The following is a 20911-nucleotide window of genomic DNA, read 5'->3' on the forward strand; positions in this document are numbered from 1 at the left end:
CCTCTTTATGTTAATATTTGTCTTGAGGAGAAAACAGCGGTCTGGGGAGGAGGAGGCGGCCTCACTTTGTCACGGGAAATGTGAAGCTCGGGGACCTCCGAACCGAGGAACTGGGACCCCGGAGATCCTTGATTACCCAAAGGTGTAGTTTAGAAGCCAGTGACTTGCAGAGCACGCGGCGGGGGCTAGAACTCCATTTCCCAGGAGGTCGCGGGGCACCGGGTGGAGACTGCGTCCGACGACGGGGGCGGGACTCGGTAGCTGCCCGGATGTGGCGCCGAGCCCGCCGAGCCTGCCCAGCCCAGCGAGGGACGCCTGGGAGGCTCTGCCAGCTGCGGTACAACAGCGCGGGAGGACGACTACTTTGCTGGGTAATCCTTATGGAGAACCCCCCCCCCCCCACCAGGCGGCCCCCTGATCCGCTCTTTTCTCCTCGAGTCTCCCCATCCCCGGGACGGTTACCTTAGTATATGAGCCACTCCTTGGATGGAAGGGATTTGAGAGTGGGATGAGTTGTATGTATAGCGGGGGAGATCGAGCCAGCTCTTCCTATTTGTGAATCCGACGTGAGGCACCTCTCTGTCCCAGGCTCACGAGTCCATCTGAAGTCCCAGAACCAAGGACCCTCGGTGGAAAGGATGTGAGGGAAGGGCCGAGCGGGCTTGCGGTGGCTATCGATGGGTCACTAGAATTGCCTCTCGGGTTAAGTTTCCAAGCGCAGGATAGTCTCCCCTGGCTCCGGGTTGGGGAGTGTTCACATGGCTTCCTTTGCCCTGGGGTGTCTTTGACTGGACTTGAACCAAAAAGTCAGTCTTCAATGTGAAAAAGCTTCCCAGATTTAGTAGATAACTAAGTTGCAGAAAGTAGTAAGTAAAAATGAGGGTCTTCTGCTGAATTGTTTTAGTTTCAGAAAGTTGGAGTGATTTCAAGTGGGTTTGACTTTTGGAAAGGGTGAGACTCGGGGGGAGAATGTGCTAGAAATAGTAATACTCTGAGCTGCATTCTTGTCTTTACTGCTACTGGGTCTTTTTAAAAAATTTATTTATTTTTGGCTGCGTTGGGTCTTCGTTGCTGCGCACGGTCTTTCTCTAGTTGCGGGAGCGGGGGCTGCTCTTAGTTGGGGTGCGCGGGCTTCTCATTGCAGTGGCTTCTCTTGTTGCGGAGCACGGGCTCTAGGCGCTCCGGCTTCAGCAGTTGTGGCACACCGGCTTAGTTGCTCCGCGGCACGTGGGATCTTCCCGGACCAGCGAACCCGTGCCCCTGCATTGGCAGGCGGATTCTTAACCACTGCGCCACCAGGGAAGTCCAGTTATGGGTTCTTTTATGTTGTGCCTCTAACCTAGGAGAAAAGTGACTGCTGGGAAACGTACATGTGAAGAAGGATGCTTTGTCAGATGAGAATGGAAGATTTAGAAGAAACTGTAATTCCAAGGTTAAAAGTGAATGCCTTCTGAGGTGTTGGTCTCTGCAGCTCCAGGCCTCTTCCAATTTCCAATCCTAGAGGCATATTTAATGATCTCTGAGCTGAGGTGATGTCTACTTTACAGTGCTACTATGAAGCTTAAATAAGATATGTGAGAGTATTTTACACAATGCCTGTAACAGGCTCTCAGTTTTTAATTTCCCCTTGTTTCCTCATAGCAACTTATTTTTCTCTGGACCATGCTTTACTGTGTATTATTGTTTACCTTTTTATAGAAGTCCTGCGTTTACCCTAAGACTATAAACTTCTATCATCGTTCTTTTTTTTTTAACCCCTTTTTTGAGTCTCTCCTAGCAGTGCATTGTGCATAGTAGTGCCTGGGAGAGTGTGTGGATAGTGGTGGTGATAAGGGAAAAGCTGTGGGTGATCTGTAACCGGACAGCATTGTGCTGGATGATGGAGCTGAACGAAACAAGCTTTTCTCATATTGGTGATAAACAGAATATTTGCCTCTCTCTTGTAACTCCTAGCCTTCTCTCAGAGTTCCCAGCCCTTTAAAAAGTATTATTTTTATTTTTAGTATTTTTAACCATTTTAATGTGTACAGTACAGTAACAGTAACTATATGCACATTTTTGTGCGATAGATCTTTAGAATTTTTTTATCTTGAAAAACTGAAAGTCTATACCCCTTAAACAACTACCCATTTCCCCCTCCCCCTGCCCCTGGCAACTACCATTCTACTTTCTGTTTCTATGAATTTGACTATTCTAGATACCTCATATACCTCATATAAGTGGAATCATGCAATATTTGGCTTTTTGTGACTGGCTTATTTCCCTTAGCATAATGTCTTCAAGGTTCATCCATGTTGTAGTGTATGAAAAGATTTCCTTTTACTTTTTAAGGCTGAATTTTATATATATATATATATATATATATATATATATATTTTTTTTTTTTCTTCTTCTTTATCCATTATCCATCGATGGACATTTAGGCTGCTTCCACCTCTTGGCTATTGTGAATAATGATGCAATGAACATGGGTGGGCGATTATCTCTTTGAGATCCTGTCTTCAATTCTTTTGGATTATATTTGTTAGTCTTATTTTTAAACTTGTTAAATATGGAGAGTTTCAAATATACACACAAGCAGAGAAAATCGTATAATGAATATGTGTGCTGAATGAATGAGTCAACTGTACAAAGCAGCCCCCCCCCACCCCGCTTCTGCTGAACCTTCCCTTTCTTTGAGAGTTTGCTATAGGTGAGGATGTTTTGGTTTTGTTCAGACCTGGCATGTTCTAGGTGCATTTCATCATGTAGGTCTGGTATTTATTATATATACCAGGAGTACTGGTAGACGTAAACAAGTAGAAAAGAGTGTAGATGGCTCTTCCTAGTTATAGAGGTGAGGAGCTGAACTTGGGATGCAAAATGGTCTTTGTGCCCAAGAGTTTTGCTCTGGTTCAGCAACTCCCTCAGATGCACTATTGTCACTTTGAGCAGAGACACCGGATGATACCTAGAGGCAGCTGGGAAGATGAGTTGTACAGGCAGTGATTGCTATCAAAGGCAAAAGAAATTAATCCAAACTGGGAAAATCAAGGAAGGCTATTCTCAAGGAGTGTGGTGGTGACTTTGCCCTGTTTCCATTGACCTTGTGTGTTTGATCCTCATGCGTATTCCTAGATGGAAAAAGACAGCTATGGTCAGTGAGTCTTCTGGGATGATTGCCTACTAGAGCTGAATCAGGCTCTGGACTTTTAGCTGTGGGACCTGTGCCAAAGAAAGGAAGGCTTCTAGGTGGAACGCCTCACTGGGCAGAGCTGGCTGTGTGAGGAGAGAGCTACCCCTAGTGGGCCTGTGCGAAGCATGCTGAGAAGGCCAACTTTTTTTTACCTTGACCCAAAGTGAGCTGTTTTGTTTTGTCTGGTTTTTGTCTACGATATGGACCTAATGTAGACCTTAGCTAATAAAACAGCAGGGTGGGGGAATGTGTCTATTCCCCCACACTCCCAAGGTGAGAAACTAATTGATTCTCAAATTTTTTTCCCATAATCAAATACATATGATAATGTGTCCCCTTTCCTCCATGTTTGGACACTTGAAGTTAATGCTGTGAGGATCGGGTCTGAAACTAGGGTACTAGTTAAGAAGCTAAAGAAAATGGAGTGCTGTGGAGGCACTGACACAGTAGGGCATTGACAGAATATTAATAAGGGGATACAGACATGGGAGCTCATAGTAAACATGCTCCTTGGGGATCATCTGTGTTGTACCATTAACTCGCAAATACTTGATTCATGAAGAAATTGACGAGAATATAGTGGTGTTATGACCTGTAGTTTTACTCAGATAAGGTCGGAAGGGGTGAGACCCCCTGGTTTGTCTAGCATTGTACTCACATTATAGAACTTTTGCCTTCCCCGGCACATTAGTAATTTCTGTGAAGTCATAGTAGCTTCTAACACTTAATGAGTACTTCCTATGTGGCAGGCACTAATAAGTACAGCACATGCATTCTTTCATGTAAGCTTCAGGTTAAAAACTTGCCCGAGTTTCACAAAGCTTAGGAAAAGAGAGGACTAGTTTTCGACTCCAGGAGGTCTGACTTCAGAGTCTGGACTCAGCCACTTCTCTATATGGCTGAGTCTGACTGGCCTACCTTTCTCTCCAATATTATGATGTCACTGTTTTTCAGGAAGAGAAAACAGTGCTGAGTTTTATAGACTTTGCTGAGTCTATAGCCACAGACCCAAAGTAAAAGACGTGTTTCCTTTCGTTTCAACCTTGGGAACCTTCTTTCTATACCATTTTTTTTTTGTTTTTTAATTAGTTAACATTTATTTAGCATCTGCTATATTTTAGAACCTTTGATATTGTATATGCAGACCTTATGACGATACTGCAACATAAATACCTATCTTGTTGGGCTCACAGTCCTTTTTGAGAGTCTGATGACAGCTTTGGATCTTCTTTCCAGAAAAATTTCCTTATGCACATAATATTGCACACAACTGCAGAGGTGGCTTCTAGAATCTACTGAAGCTTATCCTCTAGCAGTCCATGGACTCCATGGTAAGAATTCTTGCCCTCTGCAACCTTTCGCAGCTGACTCTTCCATAGTGTTAAGAGGCCAGGCAAGTGGCGGTGGCGGTGTGGGGGGGTCTCACCTCCTTTCTTTCTCCTCAGAGAGAAATGTTTATATGGCTTAGGCTCCCTAAATTAACCAGACGTCTGTGAACATTCTTTCTTTCTCTCTTGTCCGTAGGACTCCAAGGGAAGAATGCAGACAATTAAATGTGTGGTTGTGGGAGATGGGGCTGTAGGTAAGACCTGCCTCCTCATCAGTTACACAACAAACGCCTTTCCCGAGGAGTATATCCCTACTGTCTTTGACAACTATAGTGCCCAGACATCTGTGGACGGCCAGATCGTCAGCCTGAACCTGTGGGACACAGCTGGCCAAGAGGAGTATGACCGACTGCGAACACTCTCCTACCCCCAGACCAATATCTTCGTCATTTGTTTTTCCATTGGCAACCCATCTTCTTATGCCAATGTGAGGCATAAGTGGTACCCAGAGGTCTCCCATCATTGCCCCAATGTACCTGTTTTGCTGGTAGGCACCAAGAGGGACCTGCGAAGTGACATTGAGACAGTGAAGAAGCTGAAGGAACAGAGCCTAGTGCCCACAACTCCTCAGCAAGGCACTTCCCTGGCTAAACAGGTGGGGGCTGTGAAGTATCTGGAATGTTCAGCCCTGATGCAGGATGGGGTCCATGAGGTATTTTCAGAAGCTGTCCGGGCTGTGCTTTACCCTGCCACAAAGAAGAACAGCAAGAAGTGTGTCCTCTTATAGCTTTTGGGGTGCTGCTTGGAGACTGCACCTAAGGAGAATAAGGGGGAATTCCTTTGACAGCATTTAACAGTGCCAGCGTGAGCCACTTATCTCTTCCCCTGGAAACCCTAGACTCCAGGTTATTCAGCTTTTGGAGGAACAAGGAGAGGCTAGTTTGCACTTGGCTGCTTTGAAGTTTGGTCTGAACCTTTTGGAGGACGTTTGAGAGAGTGAGAGTGTGTGTGTCTCTCCTGTCGAAGTGGTAAGAGGAGATGCCACCAAGTGCCGTTCTTTTCTGTCCTGGCCAGGCCACGACTAAGCAGAGCAGCCTAGCACTGTTGTTTGTAGGCTTTTGCTTGGCTGTTTGAAATCTAATTTCAGCGTTCCTGGCTGTATTTACCGTTGAGCAAGTGCCTCACAGAAGGACAAGGTTCTACAAGTTTTCAAATCATTGCCTTAAGCTTTCTGATACACTAATATTTGGAAACCATCTTATGTGTGATTCCTAGGTGTTCCCAATGTTGACATGCTCTTTCCATTCTTGAGAGGAGATATTTTTGCAATAATGGTTAAGCAGCATTTCTGGAGTTCTGTGAGATGGTAATAGATGTTTCTTAAAAGGGTTCTCTGGTCAAATAAGGCAGGGACCAGTGATTTAAATAATGCCGGATAGTTTCCTCTTCTACTGCAGGAAGTTATAACTTAATAAGTATGCAATATTTCCCAAACTTATTTCACTGAACTTTTGTTTTTTGGCCCCATGCAACACCTATTAACATCTCTGGGAACACAGTTTCAGAGATGCTGGATTACAAGGGACTGGGAATGCTCATGGTAGAGACTGAAAAAAGCATAATGTGGTCCTGTTCTTTGTGCTGTTTCCCTCTTCATGCCTTTGACAGGAATGTTTACCAGCCATGGCCTTGTTATTGGTTCCTCTTCCATCCTCAGGAGGTGGGTTTGGCACTTAGTCACGATAGTGTATTGGCTGTGGGATCTGATGTTCAGATCTGCTCTTGGATTCTGCTAGCACAGTAGGCATGGTGATGTGTAATGAACAGTCCCTCTGAAGAGCTGTGTCTCTGAGGCTTCTGTGTGGCTCTTTTTTCTCTCATCATCCTTCCGCTTGAAGGAAAGACCACTGAAGATTAACCCCCTAAATAAAACCAATGAAACGACCAACGAAATAAAATGTCCTGCCAGTCACTGTCAGGGGGTTCTGTGATTCCCTCTGATACTTCTCTTCTGCTGTCATTCCTCTGAGTCACTATAAAGACTACCTTGCTCTCTTCCTGTTCCTCCCGCCTCTGTGTATCTCCCTGTGTGTGTGTTCAGCCCTGTGTGCCTTTTGAGGTTGCTCCAAGAGAGCTGGGGTACGTTGGGTTTCCAGGCCGCAGGGCTGTCGTCGCCCTTGTCACCGGTGGTGTTGCTGGAGTTGCTCAGCCTTCTCTTGGGGTGGAAGGATTCAGATTCCATATCCTAGAGGGCCTGCTGCTCCTTCTCCCTAGCTGTATTTTTGACCTTCTTCATTTGATATGGAAGGAAACCTTAACTTCTCTACCTGGCAAATAGTGGTTGACAACTCCACCGTGCACATATCCTCACCCTGCCAGAATAGCATGGGATTTTTGAGAGTTTGGGAAATGGAGCTGAAAGGAACACATACCTCCCCATGGGGTGGGTGGAATGCCTGAGCTTCACTCTGTGATCATCTTGCTGTTGCTCTTTGACGGGATATGATCAGAGTAACCTCAGGCTAACTGAACCTCCTGGATAGGGTTGCCAGATAAAATACCATAATTGTTTAGTATAAGTGTGTTCCATGCAATATTTGGGACACGCTTACACTAAAAAATTATTTGCTGTTTATCTGAAATTCAAATATAATGGGGCATCCTGTATTTTTATTTGCTAAATCTGGCAGCCCTACTCTCGGAGAACCTGGAACCTGGAGGTCAAATATCAAGTATTGATAGAAGATAAAAGGTTATGTAGGGGGGCTTCCCTGGTGGTCCAGTGGGTAAGACTCTGCGCTGCCGATGCAGGGGGCCCAGGTTTGGTCCCTGGTCGGGGAACTAGATCCCGCCTGCCACAACTAAGAAGCCTGCCTGCCTCAACTAAGACCCGGTGCAGCCAAAATAAATAAATAAATATTTTCTAAAAATGATTATGTAAATTCTCTATTCTTCCTCCTTTTCTTCTGGTCGCCCTTTCCCTCACGTTGGACTAGTGTTTTGTTTTCTTTTTCCTTCATGACTGTACCCTCCACTTCACATAGTACTTCATTGGTGTATATTTCTACACTGCTGATTGTCTAAAGCTGTGGAGGATCCAGGATGAATACTGTTGTCCAGCGCTTGCCTTCTATCTCAGGTCCAATGTACTGTATCTATTTTCCAGTGTGTGACTCAGGGCCTCCTGGGGGTGGCAGGGATTCTATATGAGAAGTGAGTCAACTGGAAGAGGGTGAGGGTGGATCTCCTCAACTAAGGCCCAGTAGCACTTTGGAAAGTGGGGCTGCTGTTACAGTAACGTGGCCACCGTAGAAGTCAACTGGCTTCTGGGCACTGTGCCCACTGCCCTTGGGTAGAGTCACTGGGTTTTCCCAAAGGCAGCCAAATGAAAGTGTATTCCAGTCTCAGGATGTTCTGATTGATGCCACCTTGGGTGCTCACAGGACTTCATGGTTCAAAGGGGTTAGAAACATGGCTGTCACCTGGGTCTCTGGGAACTTTCTATTTAGCTACTGAAATCTTTTAAGTTGGCTTTTAATTTAATAGTGCCTCCTGCTCTCCCTTTGCCTTGGCAAATTCCCAAATGTAAGCCTGGGTTTGGTTTGGGCAAATTTGTGTCCTCTAATAAATGGAGGTGTGATCCACAAGTCTGAGAGAGTGGTTTTGTATTGGTCTGATTTAATAGTCTTAAGCATACACTGACATCTTGGTTTTTATACTTGAAAGGAATTTGTATGAAGACTAACATGCTAATATCACTTTTAAATTATTCATAAGGAATGGTAATAAACTTTTCTGATTTTACTGGGTCCATTGCTTTCTAAAAAAGCAATTCCTCACCACCACCCCTTTGCTTTGAGTGGTTTCTAAATGCTTTTCAGCTTGCAAAGGATGAAATAACTATAATTGTCATATTGCACATGGCACCTATGTGTAGCTGTGCTTATTTCTCTACATCAGATAATCAGGGTAAGGAACTGTCTGCCCTGCGAACATTGATTGTCTAGTTCCTGCCCACCCCCTACCTATTCATCCCCAGGATTTAGCTTCATTTCCTGGTTTTCAATAATGACAGACCAGTTAGTGCCCTGTTGGTGATTTTCCTCACTTATTACACTACATTCAGTAAACAATTATCAAGCTCCTACTGTGTTACAGGCTTGACTGCTAGGGGCTGGGTTGTGAAGATAAGATATATCATTTAATATTTTTTGCCTCTTCCAGTTATATCAGAAAAATCTCCTTCCCGTTTGTTATAAAAATGAACTAGGGAATTCCCTGGTGGGTGGTCCAGTGGCTAGGACTCTGTGCCTTCACTGCTGAGAGAGTGGGTTCGATCTCCTCCCACCCCCAAAAAACCACAAAGAACCCCACCCCACATCCTGGCTGGCAACTGTAAATAGCGCTGGTACACTAGTAAGTGCACGAGTAAAGAAGTGCAAAACCATGTTTTTTGTTTTTTTAAAAACAGCTTTATTGAGGTATAATTTACATACTGTACAATTCAACTGTTTCAAGTGTACAATTTAATGATTTTTAGTAAATTTACTGAGTCATGCAACCATCACCAAAATTAAGTTTGAGAACACTTCCATCACCCCAGAGATCCCTCATGCGTTAATCCCCGTTCCCACCCCCAGCCCTAGGCAACCACTAATCTTTGTCTTTTCTGAACATTTCATATAAACGGAATCAAACAATACATGGGTATATAATGAAAAAGAAGAGATAAGAACATACTCATTTGCATATATTTGCAAAAAGAAACAGGAAATACAAATAGTGAATCATGCTGTACATCTGAAACTAATATGTTAATGTCAATTACGCCTCAATTGAAAAAGATAATAAACACAGGAAGGATAAACCAGAAATTAATGAAAATGGTTACAGGGAGTGGGTGACAATGGGGCAGAGAGCATAGGCATGGGAACAAGACTTCTCTGGAAATAGCTTTTTATATAGTTTTGACTTTGAACCATGTAAAAGTTTACATTTTTTAAAAATAAAAATTTTAGGGCTTCCCTGGTGGCGCAGTGGTTGAGAGTCTGCCTGCCGATGCAGGGGACACGGGTTCGTGCCCCGGTCTGGGAAGATCCCACATGCCGCGGGGCGGCTGGGCCCGTGAGCCATGGCCGCTGAGCCTGCGCGTCCGGAGCCTGTGCTCCGCTACGGGAGAGGCCACAACAGTGAGAGGCCCGCGTACCGCAAAAAAAAAAAATAAATAAAAATAAAAATTTTATAAAATTTTTATCCTTTTTATTAAAAAGGACAATAAAAGCAAATCCTAAAGTTGAATACAAACGGAAACAACTCCACAGAGGAAAAAAAGATTCACGTAATTTTTAATAGGATATAGTCTAAGGACAGAAAACTGCAAAGAACTTCTGAACTTAGGTTAATTGTTGGTAGTGGTATTGGTTTGTAATTCTGAAAAGAGTAATATATTGGTGTTAGGAACCAGAGTTTTCATTGTAAGAGAAGCAAGATACAAATATGAAATGGGGAACGGCGAGGGAGAACCCTGTGGTATTAGATTTGAATCGAAGGTATTAGTATAAACTCATTCATTTAAAATTTTTTCTCTCTCTCCACTGAAAGGGCCTACAAGCAATGATGCCCCAGTTTTGTTTTTTTAAAAAAATATTTATTTATTTATTTGGCTGTGGCGGGTCTCAGTTGCGGCGTGCGGGATCTTTAGCTGCAGCACGCGAACTCTTAGTTGCCGCATGTGGATTGAACCTGGGCCCTCTGCATTGGGAGGGCGGAGGCTTAGCCGCTGGACCACCAGGGAAGCCCCGATGCCCCAGTTTCTAAACACCATTCCCCACTAAAAGGAACCAGGGCTCCTTGGAGAAATGGCTTATATCAGATCCAGGACAGGGAATGCACAGAGTGAGCCTGGAACATCTTGTGCCAAAAAGCAAGGAAGTGCTCAAAGACTAATTGGGGTCATGGGTCATGTCAAAAGGACACAGGAGCCAGAGTGAAGTGGTAACCATTGGACAAATTTGTAACAGTTTGAGGATCAAAAAGGATAATGATGGTGTTAGATTGTAACACATTAAAATAAAAATACAAGAAAGGAGATAAGAAAAGGGAAAGTTCTTTACTGAATAAGTCCAGTTAATAAATGTAGAAGGAAATAAGAATTAGAAAAATCACCCTTTTGCACTCTTCCAATATGATTCAGGCAAGGATCATCGACGGATGCTAAAACCTTTGGGTGCAAGGGCGATAGGGAACAGAATATTCACAGAATTTCAAAGTACCACCCCATAGGTTATTTACTAATACAAAAGGAAAAATGTGCCATTGCGATGGAGAGATCTGGTGGACACCACTTTTTTGAAGTGATCAAATTTAGCATCACCAACATTGGGACAACCTGACATTGTGCCTTCTGATGACCGGTAAGATATTTAACCGGAATCACTTTGAAGAAAAGATTAGACGAATTCAGCATATAGAATATTGTCAAGACAACTTCCCTGGATTCTTCCAAATACGTAGTGTCATGCAACACAAAGAAAAATGCTGGTGGATTCTGGATTGAGAGACTAAAGGGAGATAAACAAATACAGTGCATGAACCTCGAGTGGATCCCGGATTGAAATGTAAAATGCTCCAATTAGGACAATTGAGGAAATTTAAATACGGACTGTATGTTAAATGATATTGAATTAATGTTAAGTTTTAAATATGTGCAAATGGTATTGTGGTTGTGTAGAAAAAAGTATTTTTGGGGGTGAAGAATCACGATATCTGTAACCCACTTTTAAATGGTTCAGGAAAAAAAACCTAGCAAAATGTTAAAACTGTGAATCTAGGTGAAGGGTCGCCTGTTCGTTTTACTTATCTTTTACTTTCACATTTCCCGAAAAAAAAAGGGGGGGAAGAAATCCATTTCTAAGGGTAAATGTCAATTCAAAACAACTAACTGCAAAGGTACCTTTGGCACACTGCCAGTTTCTCTTTGGAACGAAACAGTACAGGAGGAGACAACACAGACAAGAAAAACCGGTCCTAATCTTTACTTCCGTGTCCTGTGGCGTGGTTACGTAGGACGTAGATCACGTGACCTAGGAAGCACGCTCTCCCCCCCCCGTGCACTGAGACAGCTCCTGCTTAGATAAGCGGAAGGGGGCGGGACCGGATAACCTCTTTTCACAGATCCAGCCTCCTCGTCACGTGTTCCAATCAAAAGCCTCCTGGAGTTAGTTATACAATTCTCCTTTCTCGTAGGACTGGCGGCCTTTCCGGTTCTCTTTTTCTTTATTCCGCATCCGGTAGGGGCTGGTAGAGTCACTGAACTATGAGAATCACTTCTGGGCGACGTTGTTTCCGGCACATGGGGCCAGACTGGGATTTGTTCTCCAAAGCGGCTGCCAGCAGGGCTGCCGCCATCATGTCAGACACGGACAGCGATGAAGATTCCGCTGGAGGCGGCCCATTTTCTTTAACCGGTTTCCTTTTCGGCAACATCAATGGAGCCGGGCAGCTGGAGGGGGAAAGCGTCTTGGATGATGTGAGGGGGTGGGCGTGGGGATAGGGCTGGGGGTGGATCGGCTAAGGAAAAGGTGGAGTGAGGAGAGTTGAGTGGTCTTAGGAACCGGAAAAAGAGGGCGATGCGGCCCTCCCCCAGTGAGAGGGCGCACTTAATGTACGCGAAGGGGACCAGAGAAGCGGTTGCCATGCTAGTAGATTGTGCAGTAACGGAGAGCGAGGGGCCTCAGTTTGGGCGATGGTGGAGACGAGAGAAGAGTAGGCAAGCTCTGGGACGTCAGCGGCGCTGATATGGGTGGCTTTGGAGCTAGATAGATGGAAAAATAGCAGCTTAACCTAGTGAGAGTGCTTTCAAACCTTTGCTACGAGAACCTTGGAGATTCTTGAAACTGCGTTTGTGCCATCGCTGACTAGAGGTGGCTCTAGAGCGAGAGGACAGGACCTGCACCAAATCACGTGGTTCAGGTCCCAGTTCTTAGAACAGCCAGTGTTCAAACCATCCAGGGCAGACCCCTTCTGGTCCCAGTGCACTTCTTACATAGTTTTCCCACCGTTCACTGACATTCATGAAATAGTTTCTTGTGCCTGACACTCACCTATCTTCATTTAAGTTCGTCTCCTCACGGAGAAAATACTGACCAATATTCCTCATTCTCTGCAACACACAGTAATGACAGCAGTAAAGTTCTTGCCTTGCTTTCTCTGATCAGAATGACCTCAGTTTCCTTAGCCTTTATTCAGGCAACTGCTGTTCCATTTATTTAGTCTTGGTGGGGGGGGGGTTCCTTGAATAATCTTTCCTTACATTAGTTTAAAGGATGGTGATGAAATTGGACATGATGTGTTGATCAATGTGGAGTTTAGTGGAAGATGTACTTGACAGTTCTCGGATGTGACGCTGCTTTTAGCACGCTGCCGAGTCGTTTTTCAGATGGATTTATAGCTTTGTCGTGGATCTGGGAAATAAGCCTTGTGGTGTGGGAAACTTAGGTTTAGGTATTGTCTTTGATTCTGGTGCTGTCTCTTTTTCAGGAGTGTAAGAAGCACCTGGCAGGCCTGGGGGCTTTGGGTCTGGGCACCCTGATCACTGAACTCACAGCAAATGAAGAATTGATTGGGATTGATGGTGCCCTGGTAAATGATGAAGGTGAAGTCTGGGTCATGGGGAGTAAGGTGGGGGAGGAGGCTAGCCACTTACTGTACATGTACTTTTCAATGGGAATTATCTAAGGGAGTGAAAGTTTCTTGCTCTTTGTTTAGATCTACCCCCCCCCCCCCTTTTATTTATAGGATGGATCAGGAGTACAGAAGATGCTGTGGACTATTCAGACATTAATGAAGTAGCAGAAGATGAAAGCCGAAGATACCAGCAAACAAAGGGGACCTTGCAGCCCCTTTGCCATGCAGGTGATTCTTTGGTGCCATCAGTAAGAGCACTCCAGTACATTTTCTTGCTGTGTAGTCCAGTTTGTTTCTATCCAAGCTTTCTGTCATTGTTTCTGCTCTTTATGTCTTTGCTTCTCTCCCTTTGTCAGCTCAGTTCCAAGTAGCTGCTGTCCTCTTTTGTGTTCTGGGGCAGCGTTACTATACTCAGGCTTTTATTCCTCATACTGGTTAGTCCCAAATTCTTGGTGAATGCCAGATAAGGATGATAATTCTTTTCTCCTTATCATCTGGTATTTGAGTACCTATGGGGTTCACAGTACTGTTTTAGATGCTATTAAAACTCAGTCTTTGCCCTCAAGGAATTGGTAGTTCAAGAAAGATTAAGTATGCTGTGTTGTATATAAACGAGCACATGTATTTATCGGCTCAGCTTCCGTTAATCACTCACTACCTGTATGCCGACACAGTGCGCTTAATGCTTGCTCACAACATAGGTTTTCCTCCTGGTATAAGGTGCTACATTACAGAATCAAAATGTCAGAGTTTGAGGGTTTTAGTGATTATTTATTCTTAAGCTCATCATAGATATGGAAACCTGGAACTTCAGAAAACTTTAATAAAATGTGGAACTTTATCAAAAGTTCTGTAGTTACTAGTGGCAGACCTTGACTAATTCAGCATTTCAGTTTATTAGGCATTGAGCACCCGTTATGTGTTATAAACTGTGATAGTAAAGTACAAAGATAATAAAATCCATTTTCTGATTTTTGAGGAGCTCGGCTTTGTGGTCTGGAACCTAGACTTACTGATCCTAGTTCATTCTTTCCACTGCCCTATACTACCTTTCACTGTTTGGGACTTTTGTATGAAGTTGTTCACTGTTTATTCATTATCCACCTCTTTGAATTAGATTTCAGGCTGCTGAGAAGTATAGATAAAACCTTAGTAAAGAGCTGAACTTAGTTTCTTCAGAGCCAGTTAATATATTTGGGTGCTTCTTTTTTTTTTTTTTTTTTTTGTTACGCGGGCCTCTCACTGCTGTGGCCTCTCCCCCTGCGGGGCACAGGCTCAACGGCCATGGCTCACGGGCCCAGCCGCTCCGCGGCATGTGGGATCCTCCCAGACCGGGGCACGAACCCGTGTCCCCTGCATCGGCAGGCGGACTCCCAACCACTGCGCCACCAGGGAAGCCCTGGGTGCTTCTTATATAAAGAGAATTAACTGCACCACATGCACAAGAAGTAACCTAGAAAAATAGAAGATACAGACCTTACTTTCAGGGATATTGTTATCATTTGGGGAAGGTGAGATAAATGAATGCAAAACATAATTATTCATAATAAGAAGACATAAACCAGTTGCCACCTCATATTTCTGTATAGAGTGTTATACTTAATTTTGAAGGGCTGCCAGACTAGCTAAGTCAAGTAGCATAACTATTTGTTTGAGCACCCTGACTTAGGCTGAGGGGGAGGTGGTAGCAGATCTGATTTTTCAGGGCTTGTTGTAGTTTTCAGTTTTGGATTTGTTGTCTTGGCTAGGGATGGTAAGCAAGAGGATAGGTGGGGGTTCTTAGTTGGGTTGTGTGAGCTGGCCTCCTGGAAAAGGAGGATGCTGTATTTGATAGAGTCTCAGTACTGTGGGAAGCTCATTTCCAAGTTCTCTTGTCCTCTGAGGGTACCTTCATCTATACCCTTAGCTTCCTCCTTCCCTGGCATTGGCCCCTTCACACGGCTTGACTGATAAGGGTGTTTCTTTGGAATAATTAGAAGTAGATGGAGGTCATTGGAAGAGGCTTCATGGAGGTGAATTTTGAGCAAAATTTTGAAAGATAAGGTTTGATGAAGAGGACGCAGCAGGGTATTGTGGTTTGTAAACATGGCTTGCATAAAGGTTTGGAGATAGAAATAAGCAAGTAGTGTGGGGGGAATTGGCCAGCAGGTTTTCTTGGAAGGAGTGGAAAACATACACCAAATAGTAAGAACCAACCATAGAGCAACTTGACAGCACCTTTATGTACGCATTACTTGGGGTTTGCTGCCATAAAGAATTGTAAACTGATATAGATTGTTGAGTAAGAAGCAGGATGGTATAATGAAAAGAAGATGGACTTTGGAGTCAGAATGTCATAGGTTCAAGTCCCACCTCCATATTTAGTTTGACCCCGGGAAAGTTGCTCAGTCTCTGAGGCTTGGATTTCTCATTTGTAATAATCTGTCAGTTTTCTTTCTGCAATAAGTGTATTAATACCTACCTCATTAATAGGACTTTGGTGGGAATTCAAGTTCATTATCACATGGTATGAAAACACCTACATAGAACAGTGTCATGGTGGATGCTCCATAAATGTTAGTTGTCTTTCCTTCCTAAGTGAAAATGAAAAGTGATGCTTGTTGCTTTGGGGCTTTGATTAGAAAAAGGGTGAAGGGGCAGACTAACTTGGAGACAGTTCTTGTGGGCTAGATGTAAAGTTATCAAAAGTTATCAAGGTCTGGAGTAGGGTGACAATTGTGGAAAATTATAGGCAGGGTCAGACTTGAGAGTTGCTGATAAAACATCGGTAGGACTTGGTGAGTGAGGAAGCGTGTTGGAAAGACACTTTGTTGTTAAACCAGGCTTGAATTCTGACCTTGTCACTTAAAACTGTATGACCCTAAGTCACTTCGCTTCTGTATCTCAGAATAATTCCTACTCTGTAGCATTATTGGGAGGATTATAGATAAAATAGCTAAATGTACATGGCACATAATGGGAGCTCAGTGAATAGAAGTTGCTGTAATGACTACTATTAATGATTGATTGGAAAAGGTGTGTTGGGGGTAAGAGATTGATGAAGGAGACAGGAGGCTAAAATCATAAGCTGGGAAAATGAGGATGGAGGAGGTATTGATAGTAACAAAAGGGAATTTAAAAGAGTTGAAGGATATTTCAGTGTGATACGGAACGCGGTTGTTGAATATATGAATGGAAAAGCTCTTCAGGCAGCAGAACATGCAATGCAATTGTAGAGGGGCTAAGTCAGGGCAAGACTTAACAAACAGATTTGAGTTTAGTCTGGATAAAGGTGATTCTTTAGAAAGGGAATGGAGAGTGTATAGAGGAATAAAAGCAGAGTGTTCAGGACTAAGTATTCAGTGATGCCACTGGTTAAAGGGTAGTGAAAAGAATAACAGACTACAGAAGGTAGACAGAAAAAAATGTGTCAGAGACTTGGGAGGTGAGAAAAAAGTCCAGTCTTAAGCTGACAGAGGAAAGAAGAATGTTAAATTCAGTTATGAGATTGAGTAGCATGAAAATAAAGGAACAGGGTTTGACCAGGAGAAGGAGCGAAGGTTTTAAACAGTTCTTGGGAGCTTCCTAAATTCCTGTGTGAGATATACATGGTGTTAACAGCACTTGGCGATATGGTGTCATCTCTTTCTGAAGGCAGAAGCTGCATCTCTTGTGTGTTCTCAAGGCATCTGCCTAGTTCTTCATGTGGTGCTTTAAATTCTTGAACGACAAGGGAGCTCAAGGCTGTTGTGTGACATTCTGGATATTGAGGAGATCACTTTCTTGGTTTTATTAGATTATGATGAGGATGACTATGATGCTGATTGTGAAGACATTGATTGCAAGTTGATGCCTCCTCCACCTCCACCCCCAGGACCAATGAAGAAGGATAAGGACCAGGATGCTATTACTGGTGGTAAGTAGAGACTGTCTATTTTTGTCTAAGGAGCAAGTTCCATTCCTGGTCCAAATTTTTGGCATGCTCATAGTGAGCTATTAAAATTAAGCTGCTAGGAAAGGACGCAACTTCTAGAAGTGATTCATACAATTTTCAAATTTCAGTATTAAAGGGAAATTTTATTTTTAAAACATTTGACAACAGTATTTTAACAAGCGCTCAAGAAAAAGTAGGTCAGTGTGGTTCTCAAATCTGGCTGCCCATCAGAATCACCTCGAGTCTTTTAAAAATCTGAGAATCTGATTCAGAAGATCTGAGGTAGAGCTCAGGGATTTCAGAGAATTCCCCCAAGTAATTTCTGATGCAACTGATCTGTACTGGTATTTGGAAACTACCTGTTTAGATGACTCTCTTTAAAAGAAATGATTAAATAGGAAGGCATCTAGAATGTGTATAAATCATTTAGAGCCAGCTGTCAGAATCAGAGATTTCAAAGGCAGGGTCTTTAATGATCATCTCACCTATTCCTATGTCTGCAACAGCAGTAAGTAACCCTGTTCTAGGCTAGAAGATTGGGGAAGAGCAGTGTCTTTTGATCTCCTGTATTTTGAGGCTTATGTCAACCTAAGTGTCTCCTATTAGAGTTTTAAGCCATTTCCTTTTTAGTCTGCAGGCTAAGTAGCATTTGGTAACTTTGTGGCATACATCTTATTTTATGCTAAATAATTTCATTGTTATCCTGTGGACTTAAAAAATCTCTCCAGTTTATGGGTCCCTGAATCAGACATAAGGCCTGACTGGTATAAAAGTGTTATGTAATTTTTCTATTGGTCACATTTCTTTAACCTAATATACTTACAGAAAGTAGTAAATGTAGTAATAGTGTTTGTTTTCTCTCATCACAACCCCAGGGTACCAGGTACAAGGTGAGTTGGGGATGGTGGGAGATAATGAGTTGGAATGAGTTTTCTGGGTTGCCTACTAGTAATCTGGGTGCTTGGAACTGTATCCCCTGCCATTGAGCCATGCTTAAGCCTAGAGTGGGTGTTGGCTGAATTTGAGGAAATACGCTCACAGTTACATGCCAAAGGGGTTTCTCTTCCTTGTTGCAGTGTCTGAGGATGGAGAAGGCATCATCTTGCCCTCCATCATTGCCCCTTCCTCTTTGGCCTCAGAGAAAGTGGACTTCAGTAGTTCCTCTGACTCAGAATCTGAGATGGGACCTCAGGAAGCAACACAGGCAGAATCAGAGGATGGAAAGCTGACCCTACCATTGGCTGGGATTATGCAGCATGATGCCACCAAGCTGTTGCCGAGTGTCACAGAACTTTTCCCAGAATTTCGTCCTGGGAAGGTACTTTTTTTTTTTAGATGTTTGGGGTAGGAGTTTATTAATTAATTAATTTATTTTTGCTGTGTTGGATCTTCGTTTCTGCGCGAGGGCTTTCTCTAGTCGTGGCAAGCGGGGGCCACCCTTCATCGTGGTGCGCGGGCCTCTCACTGTCGCGGCCTCTCTTGTTGCAGAGCACAGGCTCCAGACGCGCAGGCTCAGTAGTTGTGGCCCACGGGCCTAATTGCTCTGCGGCATGTGGGATCTTCCCAGACCAGGGCTCAAACTCGTGTCCCCTGCATTAGCAGGCAGATTCTCAACCACTGCGCCACCAGGGAAGCCCGGGAATGTACTTTCTATGGAGAATGTCCACATTGCAAACCACTGCCCTCTTGCAGATACTGAGTTGTGTTGTTAAGATACTGAATATGGAATGGGTAGAATCTAAAGGTTTCCTTTTTTTAAGTTTTGTGCATTGATAGTACAGTGATTTATATAGTTCTCATTAGAAATTGTCCTTTCTGTTTTAAAAGAACTAATCCAAATTATTAAGGAACACTTTACTTTCTTGGCAGATGTTATAAGTCCGAGTTCAGCATTTCTTGATCCCTCCCTCACAGTTGAGTAGAATCCCCAAGGGAGTTTCCAGACTCAGAGCTACTGGTTTTCCTATCTGACATTGAGTCTCTGACATAGAAGCATGTTTTGTGTTCTAGGTGTTACGCTTCCTACGTCTTTTTGGACCAGGGAAGAATGTCCCATCTGTTTGGCGGAGTGCTCGGAGAAAGAGGAAGAAGAAGCACCGTGAACTAATACAGGAAGAGCAGATCCAGGAGATGGAGTGCTCAGTAGAATCAGAAGTCAACCAGAAATCTTTGTGGAACTATGACTACGCTCCACCACCACCTCCAGAGCAGTGTCTCTCTGATGATGAAGTAGGCAAAGTAGAGATCTGGAATTAAGACCTAAGAGGGGAACAAATGAGTTCTCCCTAGCTTATGTCTAAATTGAAAATAATACCTTAACAGGCAGTGTCCTGTGCTGATTATTATTAAGTAATCATAATTTCAATCCCAGTGGCTGTCCCTTCCCTGTTGTAATAGAAAAGTATTGGGGGCAGGCAGATGGTGATACACTGATGAGTAGGAAAGTTGAATGATAGAGTATGCCATGATATACCTGCATTGTTTACATTCGAACTCCAGTCCTGTTCAAGATTCATTGTTATGGCTCCTCTAAGTTCCCCTCCTGCCTGTTAACTCCCTGTAGCCTTAGGGCATCTGGGATCAGGATATCTTCCTCCCCTTCTACTTTATTCTGTTACAGATCACAATGATGGCTCCTGTGGAGTCCAAGTTTTCCCAGTCAACTGGAGATACAGATAAAGTGACAGACACCAAACCAAGAGTGGCTGAGTGGCGTTATGGTCCTGCTAGACTGTGGTATGATATGCTAGGTGTTCCTGAAGATGGCAGTGGGTTTGACTATGGCTTCAAACTGAGAAAGATGGAACTTGAACCTGTGATGAAATGTAGAATGATGGAGGTAAGTAACACTGGTGTGTAAGAAAGGAATCACTGTGCCCAGAGCCCTATCAGTTTTACTTCACTTTTCAACTGGGGAGACACTGGGTAGGGTTTCCTTGGTGGGAGATTGAGGTGTCCAAGCCTTTTGTTTGGTGTGGTATATCACCCTGGCAACTTGGCCCCACTGCAAGGGTTCTGTTTGTGAGATGAGTGCTGCGCCAGACTAGGAGGGGGAGGAGGCAGATACCCCTTTGTTATCAGGTTCTTCTCTCAAGTCAGGGACCACATTTGATGTATCGGTTGTGGCATTTGGAGTGGGAACTCTGATGAGTGACCATTCAGGGATTTGTTGTTCCTCTTCTACTTGTGTAGGACTTCAGGAAACTTGAGGAAAGCAGTGGCACTGATCTTCTGGCTGATGAAAACTTCCTGATGGTGACACAGCTGCATTGGGAGGATGATATCATCTGGGATGGAGAGGATGTCAAACACAAAGGGACAAAACCACAGCGTGCAAGCTTGGCCGGCTGGCTTCCTTCCAGCATGACTAGGAATGCCATGGCTTACAATGTTCAACAAGGTGTGCATCTATGCCCACAGTGTCCAGCACAAACTGTCCTTCATCTCAGTCATCTTAAGTAGGCTTAGCTGTGATCTTGGCTGCTGAGGGACAGTGAAGTGTTTTGAATCTGAGCCCTGATTCTAGTCTTTAATGTTTTTTTTTTACACTGTTAATGAGCTAGGTTGGACTCTGATTTCTCATTAGAAAAATGTGAAAACTACTTTGAAATTAAAGATCTTTCTGGGGTGCTTCCTGGTTCTCATTAGAAAAATGTGAAAACTACTTTGAAATTAAAGATCTTTCTGGGGGGCTTCCCGGGTGGTGCAGTGGTTGAGAATCTGCCTGCCAATGCAGGGGACATGGGTTCGAGCCCTGGTCTGGGAAGATCCCACATGCCGCGGAGCAGCTAGCCCCGTGAGCCACAATTA

The 20911-nt window shown here is 43.8% G+C and overlaps 2 protein-coding genes across 4 annotated transcripts in view; both read left to right on the top strand.

The window, feature by feature from the left end:
• Nucleotides 1–269: 269 nt before the first annotated feature.
• On the top strand, nucleotides 270–5290 carry LOC307068908 (rho-related GTP-binding protein RhoG-like; the record flags this gene model as incomplete). The annotated part of the gene is made up of 2 exons (XM_079727009.1): nucleotides 270–371; nucleotides 4700–5290. The coding sequence occupies 2 exons, from the start codon at nucleotides 270–272 to the stop codon at nucleotides 5288–5290; spliced, it is 693 nt and encodes a 230-aa protein (XP_079583135.1).
• A 6606-nt stretch (nucleotides 5291–11896) lies between these two features.
• TAF1 (TATA-box binding protein associated factor 1) overlaps nucleotides 11897–20911 on the top strand; it is a gene marked incomplete at both ends in the record, with an annotated part of 77547 nt that continues 68532 nt past the window's right edge. For 2 of the 3 annotated variants that reach the window (XM_079726994.1, XM_079726995.1), the window contains 8 exons: nucleotides 11897–12031; nucleotides 13042–13156; nucleotides 13300–13416; nucleotides 16964–17083; nucleotides 18178–18419; nucleotides 19112–19330; nucleotides 19722–19940; nucleotides 20294–20501. In XM_079726994.1, coding sequence (XP_079583120.1) covers nucleotides 11912–12031; nucleotides 13042–13156; nucleotides 13300–13416; nucleotides 16964–17083; nucleotides 18178–18419; nucleotides 19112–19330; nucleotides 19722–19940; nucleotides 20294–20501 — 1360 coding nt within the window. The remainder of the gene's footprint in view (nucleotides 12032–13041; nucleotides 13157–13299; nucleotides 13417–16963; nucleotides 17084–18177; nucleotides 18420–19111; nucleotides 19331–19721; nucleotides 19941–20293; nucleotides 20502–20911) is intronic. The other variant, XM_079726996.1, reaches the window with a different exon arrangement.

This window comes from Hyperoodon ampullatus (assembly GCF_949752795.1).
Source record: "Hyperoodon ampullatus genome assembly, chromosome: X".
NCBI lineage: Eukaryota > Metazoa > Chordata > Mammalia > Artiodactyla > Ziphiidae > Hyperoodon > Hyperoodon ampullatus.